General features: G+C 32.5%; 5 protein-coding genes across 15 annotated transcripts in view; 2 read left to right on the top strand and 3 right to left on the bottom strand.

Moving 5' to 3' along the window:
* On the top strand, window positions 1,334–3,485 carry LOC110262656 (putative pentatricopeptide repeat-containing protein At1g12700, mitochondrial). Its single transcript, XM_021103124.1, has one exon. The coding sequence runs from the start codon at window positions 1,543–1,545 to the stop codon at window positions 3,343–3,345; it is 1,803 nt and encodes a 600-aa protein (XP_020958783.1). The 5' UTR covers window positions 1,334–1,542; the 3' UTR covers window positions 3,346–3,485.
* On the top strand, window positions 5,809–7,883 carry LOC107644648 (putative pentatricopeptide repeat-containing protein At1g12700, mitochondrial). Its single transcript, XM_021103125.1, has 2 exons — window positions 5,809–6,113; window positions 6,507–7,883. The coding sequence occupies exons 1-2, from the start codon at window positions 6,053–6,055 to the stop codon at window positions 7,814–7,816; spliced, it is 1,371 nt and encodes a 456-aa protein (XP_020958784.1). The 5' UTR covers window positions 5,809–6,052; the 3' UTR covers window positions 7,817–7,883.
* On the bottom strand, window positions 8,163–10,475 carry LOC107644651. 8 transcript variants are annotated; one of them, XM_016348558.2, is made up of 6 exons: window positions 10,256–10,475; window positions 10,041–10,111; window positions 9,379–9,427; window positions 9,133–9,239; window positions 8,852–8,934; window positions 8,163–8,745 (listed from the first exon to the last, which is right to left on the bottom strand). In XM_016348558.2, the coding sequence occupies exons 1-6, from the start codon at window positions 10,302–10,304 to the stop codon at window positions 8,436–8,438; spliced, it is 669 nt and encodes a 222-aa protein (XP_016204044.1). In that variant the 5' UTR covers window positions 10,305–10,475; the 3' UTR covers window positions 8,163–8,435. The 8 variants fall into 8 exon arrangements, with proteins under 8 accessions (XP_016204044.1, XP_016204043.1, XP_016204046.1 ...); XM_016348557.2 differs by having other exon boundaries at window positions 8,163–8,766; XM_016348560.2 differs by having other exon boundaries at window positions 9,379–9,466; window positions 10,256–10,450.
* On the bottom strand, window positions 12,278–16,001 carry LOC107644650 (abietadienol/abietadienal oxidase). 3 transcript variants are annotated; one of them, XM_021103130.1, is made up of 10 exons: window positions 15,868–16,001; window positions 15,089–15,363; window positions 14,505–14,829; window positions 14,245–14,394; window positions 13,758–13,997; window positions 13,559–13,642; window positions 13,351–13,429; window positions 13,110–13,231; window positions 12,860–12,987; window positions 12,278–12,674 (listed from the first exon to the last, which is right to left on the bottom strand). In XM_021103130.1, the coding sequence occupies exons 2-10, from the start codon at window positions 15,325–15,327 to the stop codon at window positions 12,563–12,565; spliced, it is 1,479 nt and encodes a 492-aa protein (XP_020958789.1). In that variant the 5' UTR covers window positions 15,328–15,363; window positions 15,868–16,001; the 3' UTR covers window positions 12,278–12,562. The 3 variants fall into 3 exon arrangements, with proteins under 3 accessions (XP_020958789.1, XP_016204040.1, XP_020958788.1); XM_016348554.2 differs by having other exon boundaries at window positions 12,278–12,671; window positions 15,089–15,384; XM_021103129.1 differs by having other exon boundaries at window positions 15,089–15,384.
* The window catches only part of LOC107644653, a 6,448-nt gene continuing 6,156 nt past the window's right edge, over window positions 19,003–19,294 (bottom strand). The window contains exon 6 of one of the 2 annotated variants that reach the window (XM_016348562.2): window positions 19,003–19,147. The gene's annotated coding sequence lies outside the window, so the exon portion shown is untranslated. Of the gene's footprint in view, window positions 19,204–19,294 lie in introns of both variants that reach the window. The other variant, XM_021103134.1, reaches the window with a different exon arrangement.

Consider the following 19,294-nt stretch of genomic DNA (forward strand, 5'->3'; position numbering starts at 1 on the left):
TGTGTTTGACAAACACGTTGGGGAGGAGAGAAGCACGTTTGAGCTTCTTGAAAGCTTCACTTTTATGTTTGGCCATTTTTATTTTCCTGAACGCAGAATTGATATTATGACTTTATAAAATTTGTAATTATAATTATTATATACTACGTTTATTATCAAAATTTTGTATAATATAAATTATCTATGATCATATAAAAAAGGACAAAATAAATAAAAAATTAATTATAAGTAACAATAAAGCCATAAATAATGAAAATTTATAGTCCAAAATAATACTAAATTAAAGAGTACTAATAGTACTAGAAAAATTATAGAATATTTTTTTTTTTTGATATTATAAAATTTATAGTACTCTCTTTCATTTTTTTATTGTATTTATTTTATTTATATGATAAATATTTTTTATATTATTTTTGTTAGTATTCTGATTTTGTATACATATAAAAAAATTATTTAAATTGATGTCTCTTTTAGTAATTTTTTATCTAAAAGTAATTTTGAGTAGTATAATCCAAACAATATTTGTTTTACTATAATCAATTTTGATATAAAGATTGTCAAACATAAATCACGTTAACCCAAACTTACTTTTCATCAAAATCAATTTTACAAAATCAATTTTATGCAAACTCCCGTTTGCAAACTCCCGTTTGCAAACTGCAATCCAAACACACTTAAGCGTGTTGGCCGGTTGGGCTTGGTTCAACCAATTCGGCCCGTTCGGTGCAATCTTGGGTCGAATTTTTTAAAATTAGTGTCAAAATTCTCGTTTCGATGAGCTCTATCCTAATTTAATATAATATTCACATTTCTAATTTTCTTTATTAAGAATTAATTTATTGACTAATTATCTATTAATTTAACAGGATTTTTTAAATTCGTGAGTATTCACCACATCCTACCATTCGAAATGGATAATTATTTGTCCTCGTGCCGAACAAATTTTTAACAGGACGGATTCTTAGACGGAGTGAGACGAGGTCGAGTTTAGGTTAAATTCGTCTCTACCCGTCTTGGTATATATATAATATTGATAAATATATATACTTTTAATATATAATATATAATATATATAATAATTAATAAAATAATTAATAATATTATATTATATTTATATTTTTATTTTAATTTATGTTATATTTTATATAAATTTTAAAATTTTATTTTATTTATTAGATTTTAATAGTTATAGAAGCAGATAAAATAGAAATGAAATAAATACCCGCAAAAACGAATTAAAATTTAATTTTTTACTAATTACGGATTAAAATAAAATAAATTGAATACCAATTATCATGGAACAGAACGTAATCAGAGACAATTAGACAAACACCCGCCCTCCCGGCGGCATTGCCATCCCCTATGACCCCTCTTCATAGCTAATTTCTAATTTTCAGAAGGTACCTACAGCAATTAATTAATTAATAGTTTAATACTTTGTGAAGACCGAGTCTTCACCAATAGCAGCCACTATCACCACCTTCAATGCCATGAATTTCATACCCTTGCGGCGAGAGTAGCTGCTGCGTTCTTCGCTCATCAATGATGTTGCTTTCATCAACAAAAGCTTCTCTGCGCTTCTTTCGGCAGCAATCTCAATCTCAATTTGGTACTCTTTCTCATCCCAAACCCTACCTTATTCCCATTACTCTCTCTTATACCACTGATATTGATGCCATCAAGGATAGACCCCGTCTCGTAGATTCTATTAGGAATCTCCAGAACCTTGATTCTGCTCTGCATCTGTTTGACAAAATGCTTTCCATGAACCCTTTGCCATCTGTCAAGGACTTTAACTTTTTGTTTAGCTCTATGGTTAAGATGAAGCATTACACAGCTGCCATTTCGTTAATCAAACACTTGTTCTCCTTACGACTCAAATCTAATATCTATACACTCAGTATTGTTGTCAATTGTCTGTGCCGTTTGAATCACACTCCCTTTGCCTTCTCTGTGGTGGGGACGATGTTCAAAATCGGCTTGGAGCCCAATGTGGTCACATTGAACACCATTGTTAATGGTCTTTGTATTGAAGGCAAGGTGGATCTTGCTATATGGTTAGCTGACCACATGGATAACTTGGGGTATCAACCCAACAGCCGCACCTTTGGAGCAATTATAAATGGATTGTGCAAGATGGGCAACACCCCTGCTGCCATTGCCATTCTAAGGAAGGCAGAAACAAGAAAGTGCAAACCAAGTGTTGATGTTACGGGTTATAATGCAATTGTGGATAGTCTTTGCAAGGATGGGCTGCTATCTGAGGCTTTGAGTCTATTCTCGGAAATGACAACGAAAGGTATACAACCCAGTACTATCACTTACAATGGCTTGATTCAAGGGCTCTTTACTTTCAGCAGATGGCAGGAGGCTGCGTCTTTACTCAGCGAGAGGAAACAAAAGGGAATTATGCTGGATACGCATACTTTTAATATTTTAATGGATGCTCTTTGTAAAGAGGGAAAGGTTTTGAGTGCTAGAGCCATACTTGGTCAAATGGTTCGAATGGGAAAGGAGCCTAATGTTGTCACCTATAACTCAATGATTGCTGCTTATTGTTCCCAAAATCAAATGGAGGAGGCCATGAAAGTATTTGATTTGATGGTTCACAAGGGATGCGTACCAGAAGTCTACACTTATAATTCATTAATCCATGGATGGTGCAAGATCAAAAGGATTAATAAGGCTATTTATCTCTTGGATGAAATGATCGATAAAGGTTTAAATCTGAATGTTGTGACTTGGAATACTCTTATCCATGGATTTTGCAAAGTGGGTAAACCGTTAGCTGCTAAAGAATTGTTTTTTACAATGCACAAATTTGGTCAATATCCCGATCTATCGAGCTGTGCCACTATATTGGATGGCCTATTCAAATGTCATTTGTTTTCTGATGCAATATCATTATTTAGAGAAATTGAGAAGAATAATTTGGATCTTAATATTGAAATTTACAATGTGGTGCTCGATGGAATGTGCCGTGCTGGAAAACTGAATGATGTGTGTGAACTCTTCTCTTGTCTGCCAGCAAAAGGCTTGAAACCTGATGTATATACTTATACAATCATGATCCAAGGTCTATGTAGGGAAGGACTTCTGATTGATGCTGAAGAGTTACTGATGAGTATGGAAGAGGATGGCTGCTTGCCCAATTCCTGCACATATAATGTATTGGTTCAAGGATTACTGAGAAGAAATGATGTTCCGAAGTCAGTAAAATATCTTCGGATTATGAAAGAAAAAGGTTATGCAGCAGATGCTAGAACCATGGAATTGCTTGTAGATTACCTCTCTACGCACAAAGGAGAGAATGCTTTTCAAGAACTTGTGCAGAAAATTGTTTGAATATATCAATATAGCCTAAAATCATTTGAAAATATCAATATAACCTCTTAGTTCTTTAAAATTATACATTTAAAAAAAAAAAAGAAACGTCATTGAAAGAAAAGAAAAATCTTCTAGCAGTGTGTCCTGATTGCTCTGTACTAAATGCTTAAAAAATTGTATGGCAAGAAATAAAACTAGCACATTAAAGTTTAAAGATTCATTTAAAATTGTATTTGTTGTCTAATTCTACACTTAAATAGTAACATTTTACTTGTTCTCTTTCAGCCTTCATACTAATGCTTCATACAAGAAACTTGTCATGCCATTTTCACTACGCAATGTAATAACAAAATGTTCTATAAGAAATAAAACTTTCTGTACTAAAATTACATATTTTCAATCAAAAGTATCATACGTTCCTCTACTTTCTTAAGTCATGAAGAAAGCATTGATGTTCTAGTGTAGAAACTGATACTTTCATGCTGCTTTTTTTTTTCAAATTGGCCACAGCAGAATAAGAAAGTTATGCGTTACGGTATTCTAGTCATCTACTTCGTTTTAAGCTTCATTCATGGGAATTTTTAAGAATATTTGAATATAATATAGTATTTAATATTGCTATGTGATATTAGCAAAACTTTAGAATGTTCTTCTCGGCTTGGATTTGACACATTGTTTAGACTATGCGAATGTGGAGATTGAAGTGGACTCAGCAGTGACGGTCAAGACTTGAATGAGCTCCACTTTGTTAGACTCTTGTTTTTTTTTGGACGTTAATCCACGTTGTTCATAAAAAAAAAATTGGTTCATTAATATATATTATTTTTTGAAAACATTAAAAGTGCAAGCAATTTTAAAAAATTTTATTTAAAAATTAAGAAAATAATTAAAAAATAAATTAGACTTACTAATTATTTTTCTTCAATGAAATATGAAAAAGTTCTTTTATGTTAATTTATTCTGTTAACTTTATCAAAATACTACATTATAATAAAAAGCAGTCATTAAAATCAGTTTTTTATATTTATTTATATATATGTATATATAATTATATATATTTTTAATAAATAATCAATTAATAGAATAGTTAAATCTGCTATATTAGAATAATTAAACTTACAACATATAAATAATCAAAGAGTAATTCTCCACGTACAAGTGATTTTTAATCTAAGTCATATAAGTTATTTATATTCACGCCGTTTTATGTTTTTTTTGTGCCTCTTTTTCTCTTTTTTCGTAATTTTTCTTTTTCGTTATCTTCGTCATCAACACCATCTAGATTTTTTTTCTAGATTGTCTCTATCATGTGCCTAATCTTTAACCAGCAAAATATTAAAAGATTTTAAGAAGAAATATACTGTCTCTCCCTATATTTGGTGTATTTCTTAAATCCTTTGGGTGTATTTCTTAAATCCTTTAGGTGTATTTCTGTAATCCTTTGGTTTATTTCTGTAACTCTTTAGGTCTGTAATCATTTGGATGTATTTCTGTGTTTGGGTGTATTTTTGTAATCGTTCGGATGTATTTATGAAGTTCCATCATCTTCAAAACAATTTCAAAGCTTGATTTCAGAAACCATGAAAAAAAAAATAAACAGAAGGAGATCGAAGACAAAGAGAGAACGCTTTTCCATACAAGTCATTTATATTCATGTTGTTTTCACTTTTTTTTGTGCCTCTTTTTTTTCTTTTTCTTTCTCCGTGCTTCCTCTTCCTCTTCTTCTTCTTATTCTTTCTCTGTGTCTCTTCTTCTTCTTTTTTTGTAAAAAAGAAAACGAAAGATGAAACACGCGAACATAGTTCAGTAACGCGCGTGTTAGGCCCAACTTGTAAGACTTGTAAACAAAAATTACTTGTATGTGTAGCAATCCTTGTAATCAAATTTATTTACAGTAATGAAATAAAAAAATTCATCAAATACCAAATTCTTCATTTTAATAAACAATTAATTAATAATTAATTTATAATTTTCAGCAGGTACAACTAGGGGTGGAAAAAGGCCAGGCGACCTGCCAGGGGCCTGCAGCCTGGCCTGTGTTTGGCCTGACCTGGCCTGACCTGTTATAAAATAGGTACAGGCCCAGACTCTTTTAAAAGTCTTAATACATTAATAGACCAAGTCCAGGCTCACTAATTAGCTTTATAGGCCTGTCAGGCCTGTCTGGACCTGTTAAAATATAATTAAATATATAAATAATTATTTATTATTAATAAAGTTATGAGGTATTTTAAATTTATTATATTTTATTATAAATATTTTTGTATATTTTAAATATGTTAAAAGTTTAAAATTTTTTACAAATATTAAATATATGATATATTACATATAACTATTTTTATTAAAAAATAATTTTTTTAAATATTATTTTTATTTTTGTAAAAAAAATTAGCAGGCCTTTTAACAGGCTTCAGGCCAAGCCAGGCTGAATAACAGACCAGACCTAGTACTTTATAAAGAGCCTATAACAGGCTGCAGGCCAGGCTCAGCCCAATCAACTGTATGACAGGCCAAGCCTGTTAAGAGCAAAGCCTGGCCTGGCCTGTTTCCACCCCTAGGTACAACAGCCGTACAGCAATTGATTAATGAATACTTTGTGAGGATTCTTCAGTCTTCACCAATCACTGCCGCAAGCCCGCAATCCCCGTCCATATCACCACCTTCATTATCGCCATGAATTTCATACCCTTGCGGCGAGCGTAGCTGCTGCGTTCTTCACTCATCAATGATGTTGCGTTCATCAACAAGAGCTTCTCTGCGCTTCCTTCCGCAGCAATCTCAATTTGGTACTTTTTCTCGTCCCAAACCCTTTCTTGATGCCATCAAGGACAGACCCCATCTCGTAAATTCTATTAGGAATCTCCAGAACCTTGATTCTGCTCTGCATCTGTTTGACAAAATGCTTTCCATGAACCCTTTGCCATGCGTGAATGACTTTAACTTTTTGTTTAGCTCTATTGTTAAGATGAAGCATTACACAGCTGCCATTTCGTTAATCAAACACTTGTTCTCCTTACGACTCAAATCTGATATCTATACACTCAGTATTGTTGTCAATTGTCTGTGCCGTTTGAATCACACTCCCTTTGCCTTCTCTGTGGTTGGGACGATGTTCAAAATCGGCTTGGAGCCCGATGTGGTCACATTTAACACCATTGTTAATGGTCTTTGTATTGAAGGCAATGTGGATTATGCTATTTGGTTTGTTGACCACATGGATAACATGGGATATCAACCCGACGCCCACACGTTTGGAGCAATTATAAATGGATTGTGCAAGATGGGCAACACCCCTGCTGCCATTGCCATTCTAAGGAAGACGGAAACAAGAAACTGCAAACCAAGTGTTGATGTTACGGGTTATAATGCAATTGTGGATAGTCTTTGCAAGGATGGGCTGCTATCTGAGGCTTTGAGTCTATTCTCCGAAATAACAACGAAAGGTATACAACCCAGTACTATCACTTACAATCGCTTGATTCAAGGGCTCTTTACTTTCAGCAGATGGCAGGAGGCTGCGTCTTTACTGAGCGAGAGGAAACAAAAGGGAATTATGCCGGATACGCATACTTTTAATATTTTAATGGATGCTCTTTGTAAAGAGGGAAAGATTTCGAGTGCTAGAGCCATACTTGGTCAAATGGTACGAATGGGAAAGGAGCCCGATGTGGTCACCTATAACTCGATGATTGCTGCTTATTGTTCCCAGGATCAAATGGAGGAGGCCATGAAAGTATTTGATTTGATGGTTCACAAGGGATGCGTACCAGAAGTCTACACTTATAATTCATTAATCCATGGGTGGTGCAAGATCAAAAGGATTAATAAGGCTATTTATCTCTTGGATGAAATGATCGATAAAGGTTTAAATCTGAGTGTTGTGACTTGGAATACTCTTATCCATGGATTTTGCAAAGTGGGTAAACCGTTAGCTGCTAAAGAATTGTTTTTTACAATGCACAAATTTGGTCAATATCCCGATCTATCGAGCTGTGCCACTATATTGGATGGCCTATTCAAATGTCATTTGTTTTCTGATGCAATATCATTATTTAGAGAAATGGAGAAGAATAATTTGGATCTTAATATTGAAATTTACAATGTGGTGCTCGATGGAATGTGCCGTGCTGGAAAACTGAATGATGCGTGTGAACTCTTCTCTTGTATGCCAACAAAAGGCTTGAAACCTGATCAATATACATATACAATAATGATCCAAGGTCTATGCAGGGAAGGACTTCTGATTGATGCTGAAGAGCTGCTGATGAATATGGAAGAGCATGGCTGCTTGCCAAATAGCTGCACATATAATGTCTTCATCCAAGGATTACTACCACGAAATGATGTTCTGAAGTCAATAAAATATTTTCAAATTATGAAAGAAAAAGGTTTTGCAGCAGAGGCTAGAACCATGGAATTGCTTGTAGATTACCTCTCTAAGCACAAAGGAGAGAATGCTTTTCAAGAATTTGTGCAGAAAATTGTTTGAATATATCAATATAACCTCTTAGTTCTTCATTTGAATTGAGGATTTGATGTTGTGTAGAAACTGATACTTCCATGTTAGCTTTTTGTTTTCAAATTGGACCCAGCAGAGTAAGAATCTCCTTGAGAAGGTTATGCAATGTATAATATATCAACTTTGGTATCAAAGCAAATGATTCAATGATTTAAATATAGTTTAAACTTTAAAGTAAATACGAAGGTGTTAACAATGAGAATTTTACAAAAGGAATGCACAATTTCTGGATTTCAAAAGTAAACATTTATTAAAGTTATACATTTTTCAAAAAAAGAAGTGTCATTGAAATTAAAAAAAAAAAATCATTCAACAGTGTGCCCTGATTGCACTTTACCAAATGCTTACAAAATTGTATGGCAAGAAACACAACTAGCATATTAAAGTTTAAAGATTCATTCAAAATTGTACTTTTCGTCTAATTGTACACTTAAATAGTAGCACTTCATCTTGTTCTCTTTCAGCCTTCATAGTAATTCATGCCATCTTCACTACGCAATATCATAACAAAATGTTCTAAAAGAAATAAAACTTTCTGTACTAAAACTACATAACTTGGACTGAACAACGTGGTTTTCCATCAAAAGTATCATTCTTCATCATCGTCGTCAGAACTAGCATATGCCAAGCCCAGTAATCCCCCACCAGCAGTGTTAGCATTCTTAGGCTTTTCTTCTGCTTTGCATGAGGCCGATGACGGACGTTCCTCTACTTTCTGCAATCCAGACAAAGATTGCTCCTCTACTTTCTTCAGTCCTGAAGAAGGCCGCTCGTTCTCATTATGATGCTCAGGCTTACGATTTGTAACAGACACGTTACTGGAAGCTGGGGACTGATTGCCATCAGTCCTTGGGCGCTTAGGTTTAATCTCCACAACTTTCTTCAACAGATCTTGCTGCCTATATATACAGATATAAACACTATGAAGTGTTTAGGTGGGGCATTGGTTTGCGGGGGAACGAAATTTAGGTGGGAAGTACTAAGTAGGACAGGAAGAAAATCTACCTGATCCCACTCTTTGGCTTTGGCTCGACACGAAATGCCAATGGAACTGACGCCGGTGAAGAATCTGCTAAGCTTGCAGCTCTGTAACTACCAGTCAAGGAAACAATATACAGAACATTCATGATATAAGGGACCCTACTCCGTCATAACTAGAACTCAAAAGCACATTCTTCCAGCACCATTAAAAAATTATATTACATGAGAAGGTAAACTAAGATACAAATAGTCCATGAACATAAGAATCCATTTAAATCCAAAAGGGTTGTAGTAAAAAAGGATATCTTAAATGCGGCGAATGCCCGTTTTTCAGTGCGACGCAGGAGACGTTCTGCATCCTCCTCGGCTTCCATTTGCTCCTTTAGATAGAGCAAATCATCACTGTCCAAGGCTGCACATTGAAAATTTAAGAAAAAACCAGAGAAACTATACATGATATATGAGCAGCGGCAGCCAAAGAATGAGTGGTAACAGCTGACATAACACAAGCAACATAGAAAACACAAAATCAGGGGAAAAAGATGCGGTACCGCCTCGCCCATGAAGGTAACCACCACGCTCACCAGCAACCTCTTGCATCTGCATGCATCAACCACCCAATACAGGAAGCCAAAATCCCTGCCAGGGCATGTTATCAGCAAAATTTCCACACCCGAAGAAGTTATTTGAAAATTTAGAACAACGTAGACAGAGAGTTTACAAGTCACAAGAGAAAACAACCACAAAATAACACAACTCAGAATCCTACCTCTTCAGTTAGACTTAGAACGAATAACAAAACTTCGATTTTAGCTACAGCCTCTTTTCACTCATTCCTTATTCACGGAAAGTGAATTACAAAGAAGCTACCAACTAAGCTTGTTCAGTGCTGCTATCTCATAGCTTACTCAACAATTACAGAAAGACAAAGGCAAATACTTGTAATAAAAGACCACAACATAGCCCTCCATAAATTATAACATAAACTGTTTTCATAGGTAATAAAATACCATTTGCTTAAATTTGCACAAACAAATGACCCATTACAGATTCTTCTACCATTTTTTTTTCAAGGAAAATTAAAATAAAAACTAGGGTTCTTTCTACATTAGCCTCAAGATCAAAATATGAAATATCATATGCAAGTGCGTACTCAATTATATATTACAAACATATATGAAGAAAACGTGCAAAGGTGAATCAATGCGCTAACCTTTGCAACCATTCGTTGGAAAGTAATGTCTTCATCGTCAATCTTATCCTTCCCTTTGCCCCATTTCTTATCTGCAGAAATCAGCACATACCCAGTAACCAGAGTTAGAAAAAGATAAAATCTTTAAGCGAAAAACAGCATCGACCATCGCAAATTGTGATAACAATAATAATAATGAAAATTTGAAAAAAAAAAATCTTCAAAAAAAAAATCACCTTTGGGGTCGCTGAGATTGGTGTATTCTCGAACTTCTCTACCCGCCATCTTCAACAACAGTTATCGTATAAAGATTTGGTGTGACAATGGCAAAGGGGTTATGTGTTAATTGTTAAGGCTCTGGATTTTCGATTGCGAAGCTCGTCTCAGAAAGAACACGATTCTGGAACATATTATACGAGTATGACCGACTTATTTATCACAAACGAAAAAATAAACGACAATAATAATAGCAAGAGATACTATTGGGAAGAAAAAAAAATTGGTCAATATTAATTAATTTTTTTTAGTTTTAAAATTTTTTTATTTTTTTAGAGAATGTGTGTTCTTTTTTAGAAATCGGTTCAAAAGAATATTATCTATCTATTTGTGTTTCTTCTTTTAAAATTAGCTTTAGCTTTTTTTTTCCAAAGATAAATATTATTTTATTAATATAAAATAAAAGTGTTTCCATAAGGAAGCACAAAAGAATTGGGTATTCCCATTTATCATCAGCTGTGACTAAAAGACTAAGAGCTTAAAGAAGAGTAAAGTAAGAATTGGTTCACGAGTTCACGCACTAAATTGCTAGCTTCTTTCACTATCTCTGGTGCTGGGCTTATTACCTTCTCAAAAACACACCGATTCCTCGCTTTCCAAGTGCTCCAACACAGCGCCGCTATGAGGAGGGTCTTTTGTCTACCGTCGAATTGAGCCGCTGCCCAGGATAAGACTCGTTACCACCAATTGAAAAAAGTTTCTTCTTCTCTCATCCATAGGTCAGGGGTTATTAAGTTTAGGCTCCATATTATTGAAGACAGGGGGCATTGGAACAAAGCATGAGAAATTGATTCAGCCTTCAACATGCATCTTGGACAAGTGGCAGGAGTGGATGCGAACCGGCTGTGAACTTGTTGCAACACCGGAAGCTTTTCATGAAGACTTTTCCATAGAAAAATCTTAATTTTATGTGGTAATTTCAACTCCCAAATGCTATTCCAGACTCTGTTGTGTATGTTCTGGGACCTCAATGAAGTAGGAGAATGAAAGAATCCATAAGCAATTTTGTATACTGACCCAACTTCATATATACCAGATTTTGTCCAGCACCAATTAACTTCATCCTCCTCTTCTCTTGGTTTGATTGAAAAAATTTTATAACTACACTAATTGAATGAACTTTTTCAACTATCAATATCATCAAAAGCTAATTGTATGAAAGTTGAGTTTTAAATGATTGTTCAATGACATATACAAAAAAAAATATTTTGATTATATTATCAAGGTTTCAAAATATGAAATATAAAAAATTAAATTTTAAATTATATGTTATTATTTAAAATTCTATTTTAAATGCTGTTATTTAAAAAAAATCCCAAAAAATCATGTTGTTCCTAGTAATTTGGCTTTTGTCTCTTTTACTTTCTTTTACTTTCATTTGACATGACTTTTTGGAAGATACATTTTCTTTCTCACCAATTTTAGTTTGATGAAAATTCATGCTTCATATTGAAGTATTGTCCTTGATACGCAAATTATTTTTTATACTGGATGGGGATGTAATTTTTCTATGTTCATAGCCTATAAAAATGTTAATTTTAAATAAATTTTATTTGATTTAGAGTATAAAAATCGGACCTTTCAAATTTTAGAGAACAACAGCAATATTTAAGAACAAAAATTGGACTATACGATTTTTAAAATTTAAAATAAAAAATAATCACGATAAAAAAAAATCGAATCTTTTAATTTAGTATTTTTTTTTTTAATCTTCATACAAAATAGTCAGGTAGTCTAATTACACATCCTCATAAAAAAAACACCTACGTAATCAATACTGATAAATACACACCGGCCTCATCCATAATAAAAAATTTAAGCCTCATTGATAAGGATGAAAGTTTATTTTTTTTCAACAATTATCATATTTTTCCTCTTCCATAAATTATTTTATTAAATGGCATTCCAATTTCTCTTTTCAAACTAAATATGATTTTTACTTTAGATTTTTTTTTTTTTAAAATTACTATAAAAGTGAGTAACATCAAGAAAAATGAAACACCTTTAAGACTTGGATGCTGTATACTATACAAGCTTTATGACTAGTGCATATCTGCACTATAAAGAAAGGAGGGAAAAAAAAGGAAAAAAAAATCTATACACAATTAATGATACATTGAGAACAGAATTCAAACTCTGAAAAACACATCATTGCTGGGTGAAACTGAGAGAGTACTCAGCAAAAAAGAGTAGCCAGAGAAAACAAAGACTCAAAAATAGTGGAGAACTTGAAGGAATTTGATATGAACATTGGTGACATGATCTTTTCAACTTGTTTCTTCATGATCTTGTCTTCTTGTTAGGCATATTTCAAAGCCATTCACTAATCTTGCAGAGGGAAAGAAGGACATCCTGTCTTCCTTCATCTGTGTCCATCTGCTCAAAACTCGCCACGAAATATTTTACATTATTGACTTACAAAAATATTATGTATGTAAATTTCGACATAATTCAACCGTTTTAGTTACATAACAAAGAGATAGCTTGATGACAGTGTAAAAAATTTTACACCAATTTGATAGCAGAATTCATGTAACTAACAATGCACTGAAGGGTGGCATTACCTGTAGGTAGTTACAAAGTAATGAAGAAAAAGCGCAATCTGAAGGCGAGCAAGCTCGGCTCCAGGACAGAATCTTGCACCTCCTCCAAAGGGTGCATAGAATGGACTAGTTCTCCAGTTTCTCTTCTCCTTCATTATTTTAAGCAGATATAGTAATTAGGACTTAGGAATGGAGTAAAATGAAAAGGAAGTCTTATTATGTCATTATGAATGTTTTTTTGAAGTATATATGAACCAATGATGGGACTAACCTCATTTTCAGGTTCCATCCATCTCCAAGGATTGAAGTTTAGAGCTCCATTATACACATTCTCATCTAAATGGACTGCTGAAAGAAATGGAACTACAAAGCATCCTTTTGGAATAACAAAATCTACTCAAAAAATGTAAATAACATAGTATTAGTACATGCTTATCATATAGTAACATTATGGTCTCTTTTGAGCATGATAATTAACAAGAAAAATTGTTTATTTATATATATGTATATACCTTGGTATTGAATGTCTTCTTTTGCTTCTCTCATCAACCAAATTGCAATTCCCCCAAGTCTAAGTGTTTCATCAATAACCTGTTTGTGAAGACAATCATGAAACCTTAGTAGTGTAATGTTTTGTCCATTTGTTGTCCTTTGAATATGTTAACATCAAAGTTGAGTTTTAAGATTATCTGATACGAAAAATGGAGAATTATTACTTACACATTGAGTGAAAGGCATTGCTTTGTAATCCTGCCATGTAAGAAACTCTTCTCCAGAATTACTCCTCAGAGAATCTTGTTCATCCTGTTACAACAAATCAGTTTGAAAATAATTGAAATGTTAACAACAGAGTTTTACTTCCATTTCTTGAATACTAAGATATGCGGAAGCTTTCATGTTCTATATATCATATATGTACCAGAAGTTGCTTCATGGCTTGAGGACACTGAGTAAGGAAAAAGACAGCAAAAAGCATTGTTTTCGTCGTGGTTTCGTTCCCAGCAAAGAGAAGATTGATGATGAAATCTGCTACAGCATCATCTGGTAGACTTTCTTCCTCTAGCAGCCTTCCAAGCACACCACTCCCTACAGTTGGAGCATCATTTTTTCTGTGTACCTCTATGGTCTTGTTTATCTTGTTTATGATTTTCTCCCTTGCCTGATATATATACATTTCTAAAGAATGTTAATTCAATATGCATAATTATAGTAATAGTAATATTTTTCCAAAGAGTGTATTATGCATCTGAGGAATAAAAGGTACTAGAGTCATTTAGTTTTAATACTTGAAGTAAACAAAATTGCATTGCTAAAGAAGCTCTTCTTGAATGAAAACGTTTCAAATCTTCTCAATTTTATTCTGCTTTAAGCCTTTTGCTGCTTTTTTAATTTTCTCTTCATATTACCTTCATAGCAGTGTGGTATGCAAATCCTGGTGTGTTGACTGGAATTGAAAGACAACCATCAACAAAGTCAGAGAACAACTGAGCCATTTCATTGATTTGAGACTCACTTGAAACCCCTAATAGTTGATTAACCATTAAGTTAATTGCTACCTGCATTAAATTAAAACACAAGTTTAGTGCTAAACATTGATGATAAATTGATAATGGATAAGCTTTAATTCACAGATGAAAAAAATAATCATTAAAAATTAATTTATTACCTTTCTACAAACATCTTGGAGAAGAATGACTTGGTTGTTCTCAAAATTGCTCAAAGTTTGGAGCATGACCTTTTGTATATCATTCAAGAAATGGAACTTGAGCTTCTCAAGGCGCATCATATTCGAGGCGATTCCATGCAGCTTCCTCTGCTGCTCTCCTTGCACTGTGATCACACCATTTTTACCAACCAAATCTCTGAATGACTTCGGATAACTCGACCGGAACAATTTCCCTTCGTTCTGCATCACAAACCGGTTGAAGGTTGGATCTGCAGACACCACTGCCCATTTCCCAAATAGGCTGCAAGAAAATATCTTCCCATACCTTCAAATGAACAAAAAAAAGTGATGATAAAATGCAAATCCTGTGTTAAATATTTCAATATCTTGTATGCAGATCGATTTCCAAATAAATCAAAAATTTCAAAAGAATATGATCCTTCTAAAAGAGTTATGGTTGGATTCTACAAATCATTGATTAGCATGCATATTTTTGCAACTAGATTTCCAAAATTAAGCACTCTAAGACCATTTCAAAAGCTAGAACATAGTTTTGCTTGTAATGGAAGTAACTAAGTAAGTACCTCTTCACCATTTCTTCAACAAACTGAGGAGGATGAGAACTTGCAACAGCATTGTACCAATTGATGCTGTCACCAATCAATGGCCATCCTCTTCTCCCCGGTGGCAATCTCAACTTACTTCTTTTCTCTCCTTTCTTCAACTTTTCTTGAACCATTTTTGCAAACATCACTATCCCACTTCCCAATATGATCATCACAGTCATCAAAACCAACCATGTTTCTGAAGTATTTTCTCTCATTTTCTCTTCTTTCTTTGTTGATAACCAAACCTCTTCCTGCCAGAGAGAATTTCAGTTCTGATATTAATAGTCAGTGAATATATATAAATATATATGGATTAACTATTAATTTTAATTTCCAATGCAAGTATGAACATGTTGTTATTAAAAAAATAAAAAATGTGAAAAGGCAGAGTTTGTAACTTGTGAACATGCTTAGTTGACCTTACAAACAAGATCTGGTAGGGCCATATGTTAATTTAACTTGGTATTTTACATGAATAAATCATTCCCAGAATCTAATATTTTATAGCAAGTATATGGAATTTGCAAATGTGTAACAATAATCCATAAGTATGACTCCAAAATTTCTAACATGCAATATTCATACAATAATTTTTACTATCTAGAAGATTTGCTGACTCTTCCACAATCTTATGGAAAAATATCACATCCTAACGACCAAATAATAGATACTATGAATCTATCTTGTTTGTCAGACACAAACAAAAAATAAATAAGAAACTAATTTTGATTGTTATGGTTTAATGATTAATATACCTTTGAAGAAATAGAACAAGCAAAACCTTGAAGGGCTTTCAAGTAATTATGCCTAATCACCTTATCACCTTGTGATTCTGTTGGAGTAACATAAACAGCATTGAATGAAGAACCTGTTTGATGGTAGAGGGAAATTGTGCTCTTGGAGTGACTATAGACTATATATAATAGGAATATATATAGAGAGAGAGAGAAGGGTCTAATAAACTTGTCCAAAATATAGCTTTTTGATGTGAATTTAATAATAATAATAATATTATTACAAGAAACTCAAATGTTCAAATTCTTGAGCACAAAATAAGGTGGAATTATCATAAAAAGTAGTAGAGACTAGAGAGGTTATCATCAAAAAAAGTTAGCTAGAGTTTGACTTATCTTTTTTATGCTAGCTACTTATTCAACCATGTATTAATCAATTTAGTCACATTTAAGCTGAGGGATGAAAATACCTTCACATATTTATATTTAAAATTAAAAAAAAAAAAGGAAATAAAAAGTTTCCATCTTTGAGTGGAACACTATCTTAATATACTAATTATAGAGTGGGACATAAATATAGTAGGAAACATCTAAATTTGGTGTTTCCTAATAATCTATCTACACATACACATGCTTGACAAGTTATCACTATTAATTTAGATAATTATAAATAAAAACTTTAATTCTGCATAAATATATATGCAACAATTCATTGATAGCACCGAATATTTAAATAAGAGAAAGTTTAGGACGCCAGTATTTTTATTAAAATTTGGTCAGCACTTAACTAACAAAAGAAAAGTAAATAATTTCACACCATTGAATGAAATCTCACATCATTAAAAATACCAATAATAACTAATTGATAGTTACAAATCACAAAACTTACTTATTTTCTAACACGCCTCTATGTGAAAATACTAAAATATACTTAATTAGTATATATAGCCCAACTTTTTTGAAATTTTTTATGAAATTATTTCACATTAATTAAGTCACCCTTAATAATAAAAAAGATCCTAATTTCTCAAGCCTTTCATACATTTGAACAATAATAATAATTAATTAATGACTACAAATCATAAAATTTACTAACCCTTTACTTCTCTTTAAATAAAACTATGACAGAATAATTTTTGACCTAATGATCGACTTAACCGATTGGGAATACACAAAAAAATTCTGCATGAATGCCTCCATAATGTTAACAAAGGGGAACAAATATGCCGGATAGACATGACTAAATAGATAAGTTTGTCCCATATTTAAAAAAAAAAAAATTGTGTCACAAAATTATAATGGAGTAACCTATGTACTAGTGTCTCACATTAGCAAGCAACCTTGGATTTGTCCCTTTTGGTCAAGTTATTCTCTAGAAAAAGCTTGTATCAATGTTAAGAGACATACACTAATAGCCTACTTGTTTTAATTTTACCTAATGGAGCCTTCCAATCCCAGTTTGACAAATTGGAATTCTCTTTATTCGTTATTTCTTTTATGCACACTGAATGGTGTAATTTTAATTTCGACATAAATATATAATATACTAACTTGATCAACTTTAAACAGATTTAGGTACCTAGCTTAAAAGAATTTTAAATTTAAAGTAATTACCAACTTTGAGTGCTTTACTCAATTATAATTAATAAAACTCGATTATAATAAAATAAAAATGCTATATAAAAAGGTCTCTAAATACCCTAAACGATAGGTGTGTCCCCATTGTACCATAAAATGTGTTTTATTAGTTGAGTTAAATAGTTAGGTTAATATTGTTGTTGGTCATGTGAAACCATTATACACGACCAAGTTAATCATACTTTACTCCAAACCATTAGAAAGGACAGTTAGTACTTGTCGGTACATAGTGTCACATCCTACAACATCTTGCTCCACATAACAAATTAACTATGGTGCTAAACAGTTTTTAAAAAATAAATAAATAAATTTTCAATAATCAATTTATAGATAAAACGTTTCATAGCGATGTGTCTTCAATTTGGTATATTCTTGATTTTTGTTTCATTGATAACTACATTAATTTATTTCAAGTGTACTGTAGTCTATAATAATTAATCACAAAAGGAGATATTCTTTTTTTGTGACACCATTTTTCTCTCAACTAAAGTTAGGATGAAATGAATCACATACATTCTCTTTTGTTAGCACACTACACTATATATGGAGCCTATATATTGCAATTGAAGGCTTGGACTATTATGGAGCCACTAAATAGACTAGTCAAAGAAGAAAAAAGGCTTTGAATCCCATATTTCAGGCCTCTTTCAAGGAACCAGCACCCCTAAAGTTATGCAATTAATTATTTTAAAGCATATAAATGTTGAAAGCCTATTGGGTAATTGATTATAGAATCAATAATAATTTATATATGCCAGTAAGAACCAGCCTAGCAAACAATGCGAGATATGTCATCAAATTAGTATAGTTTTCTTAAATGGAAAATACAAAAATAGTGAGAAGCGAGAACCTTTCATCTCATTTTATACTTATAGGTTAGATACACTAAAGCGTCATTCACAATTCTAATTAAGAATTAAGAATTTAGTTGTTTATCTCCGTATATCCATTACAATGTACGTCAATGGAATTTGACTTATTTGATTAGCATCTTTTTCTTATTCATGTTTTGTTAGAACTTATATTTATTGATACACAACATTTTTGGTAGTTTGCATATAAACATCTTTATATGTTTTGAATTATGGCTTTAATTTGAACAAATAATGTCTATTATAAAGAGGTGTACGCATAACGAGATTGTTCTTCAAAAATATCTATTGCCCAAGAATAATATCAATTTAACGCAATCAATATCAAATACCTATTTTCACATATATTCTGACTTGGCCTTATCTTTATTGAATTTTTAATAAGCAAGATTATCCATTATTGTAGTACCAACAATTAATCATAAACAACAAACCAGAGCTAACATTTATCTACATTACCAACAGTATCTATAACATGTCAACATGTATGTACCTAGAATTTTTCTAATAAAATAATAAAGATCTGTTGAAGATTTTACATTAAGAAAATACTCGTGTGTTAGAGAACAAATAATGATATATATGTTGATTATTAAAATATAATGGAACTGAGATACCATGACGTTGCTTTAATTATAGAAAACAGTTGGAGGGGAAACGGCACGTTTCTTGCATAATAAAAGTACACTTTAAAATACACGAGTGAGAGTTATCTTACAGAATAAGCAAAAAGCTGTCATTCTTCAATTTTATACAAACCAACTATGCTGTTCCAACGATTTAGCAATAACCTGATGAAAGCAGTGATGCAAAATTGTCACATAGGCCACGCTTCTTTGTTTGATTGCTACAAAAGAAATGTAGCAGCAATGGAGCATCCTCTACAAGTTTCTGAACAAAATACTATTCAATTGAATTCAACTAAATACATGAATTTT

Source organism: Arachis ipaensis, chromosome B05, assembly GCF_000816755.2.
Source record: "Arachis ipaensis cultivar K30076 chromosome B05, Araip1.1, whole genome shotgun sequence".
Classification (NCBI taxonomy): Eukaryota; Viridiplantae; Streptophyta; class Magnoliopsida; order Fabales; family Fabaceae; genus Arachis; species Arachis ipaensis.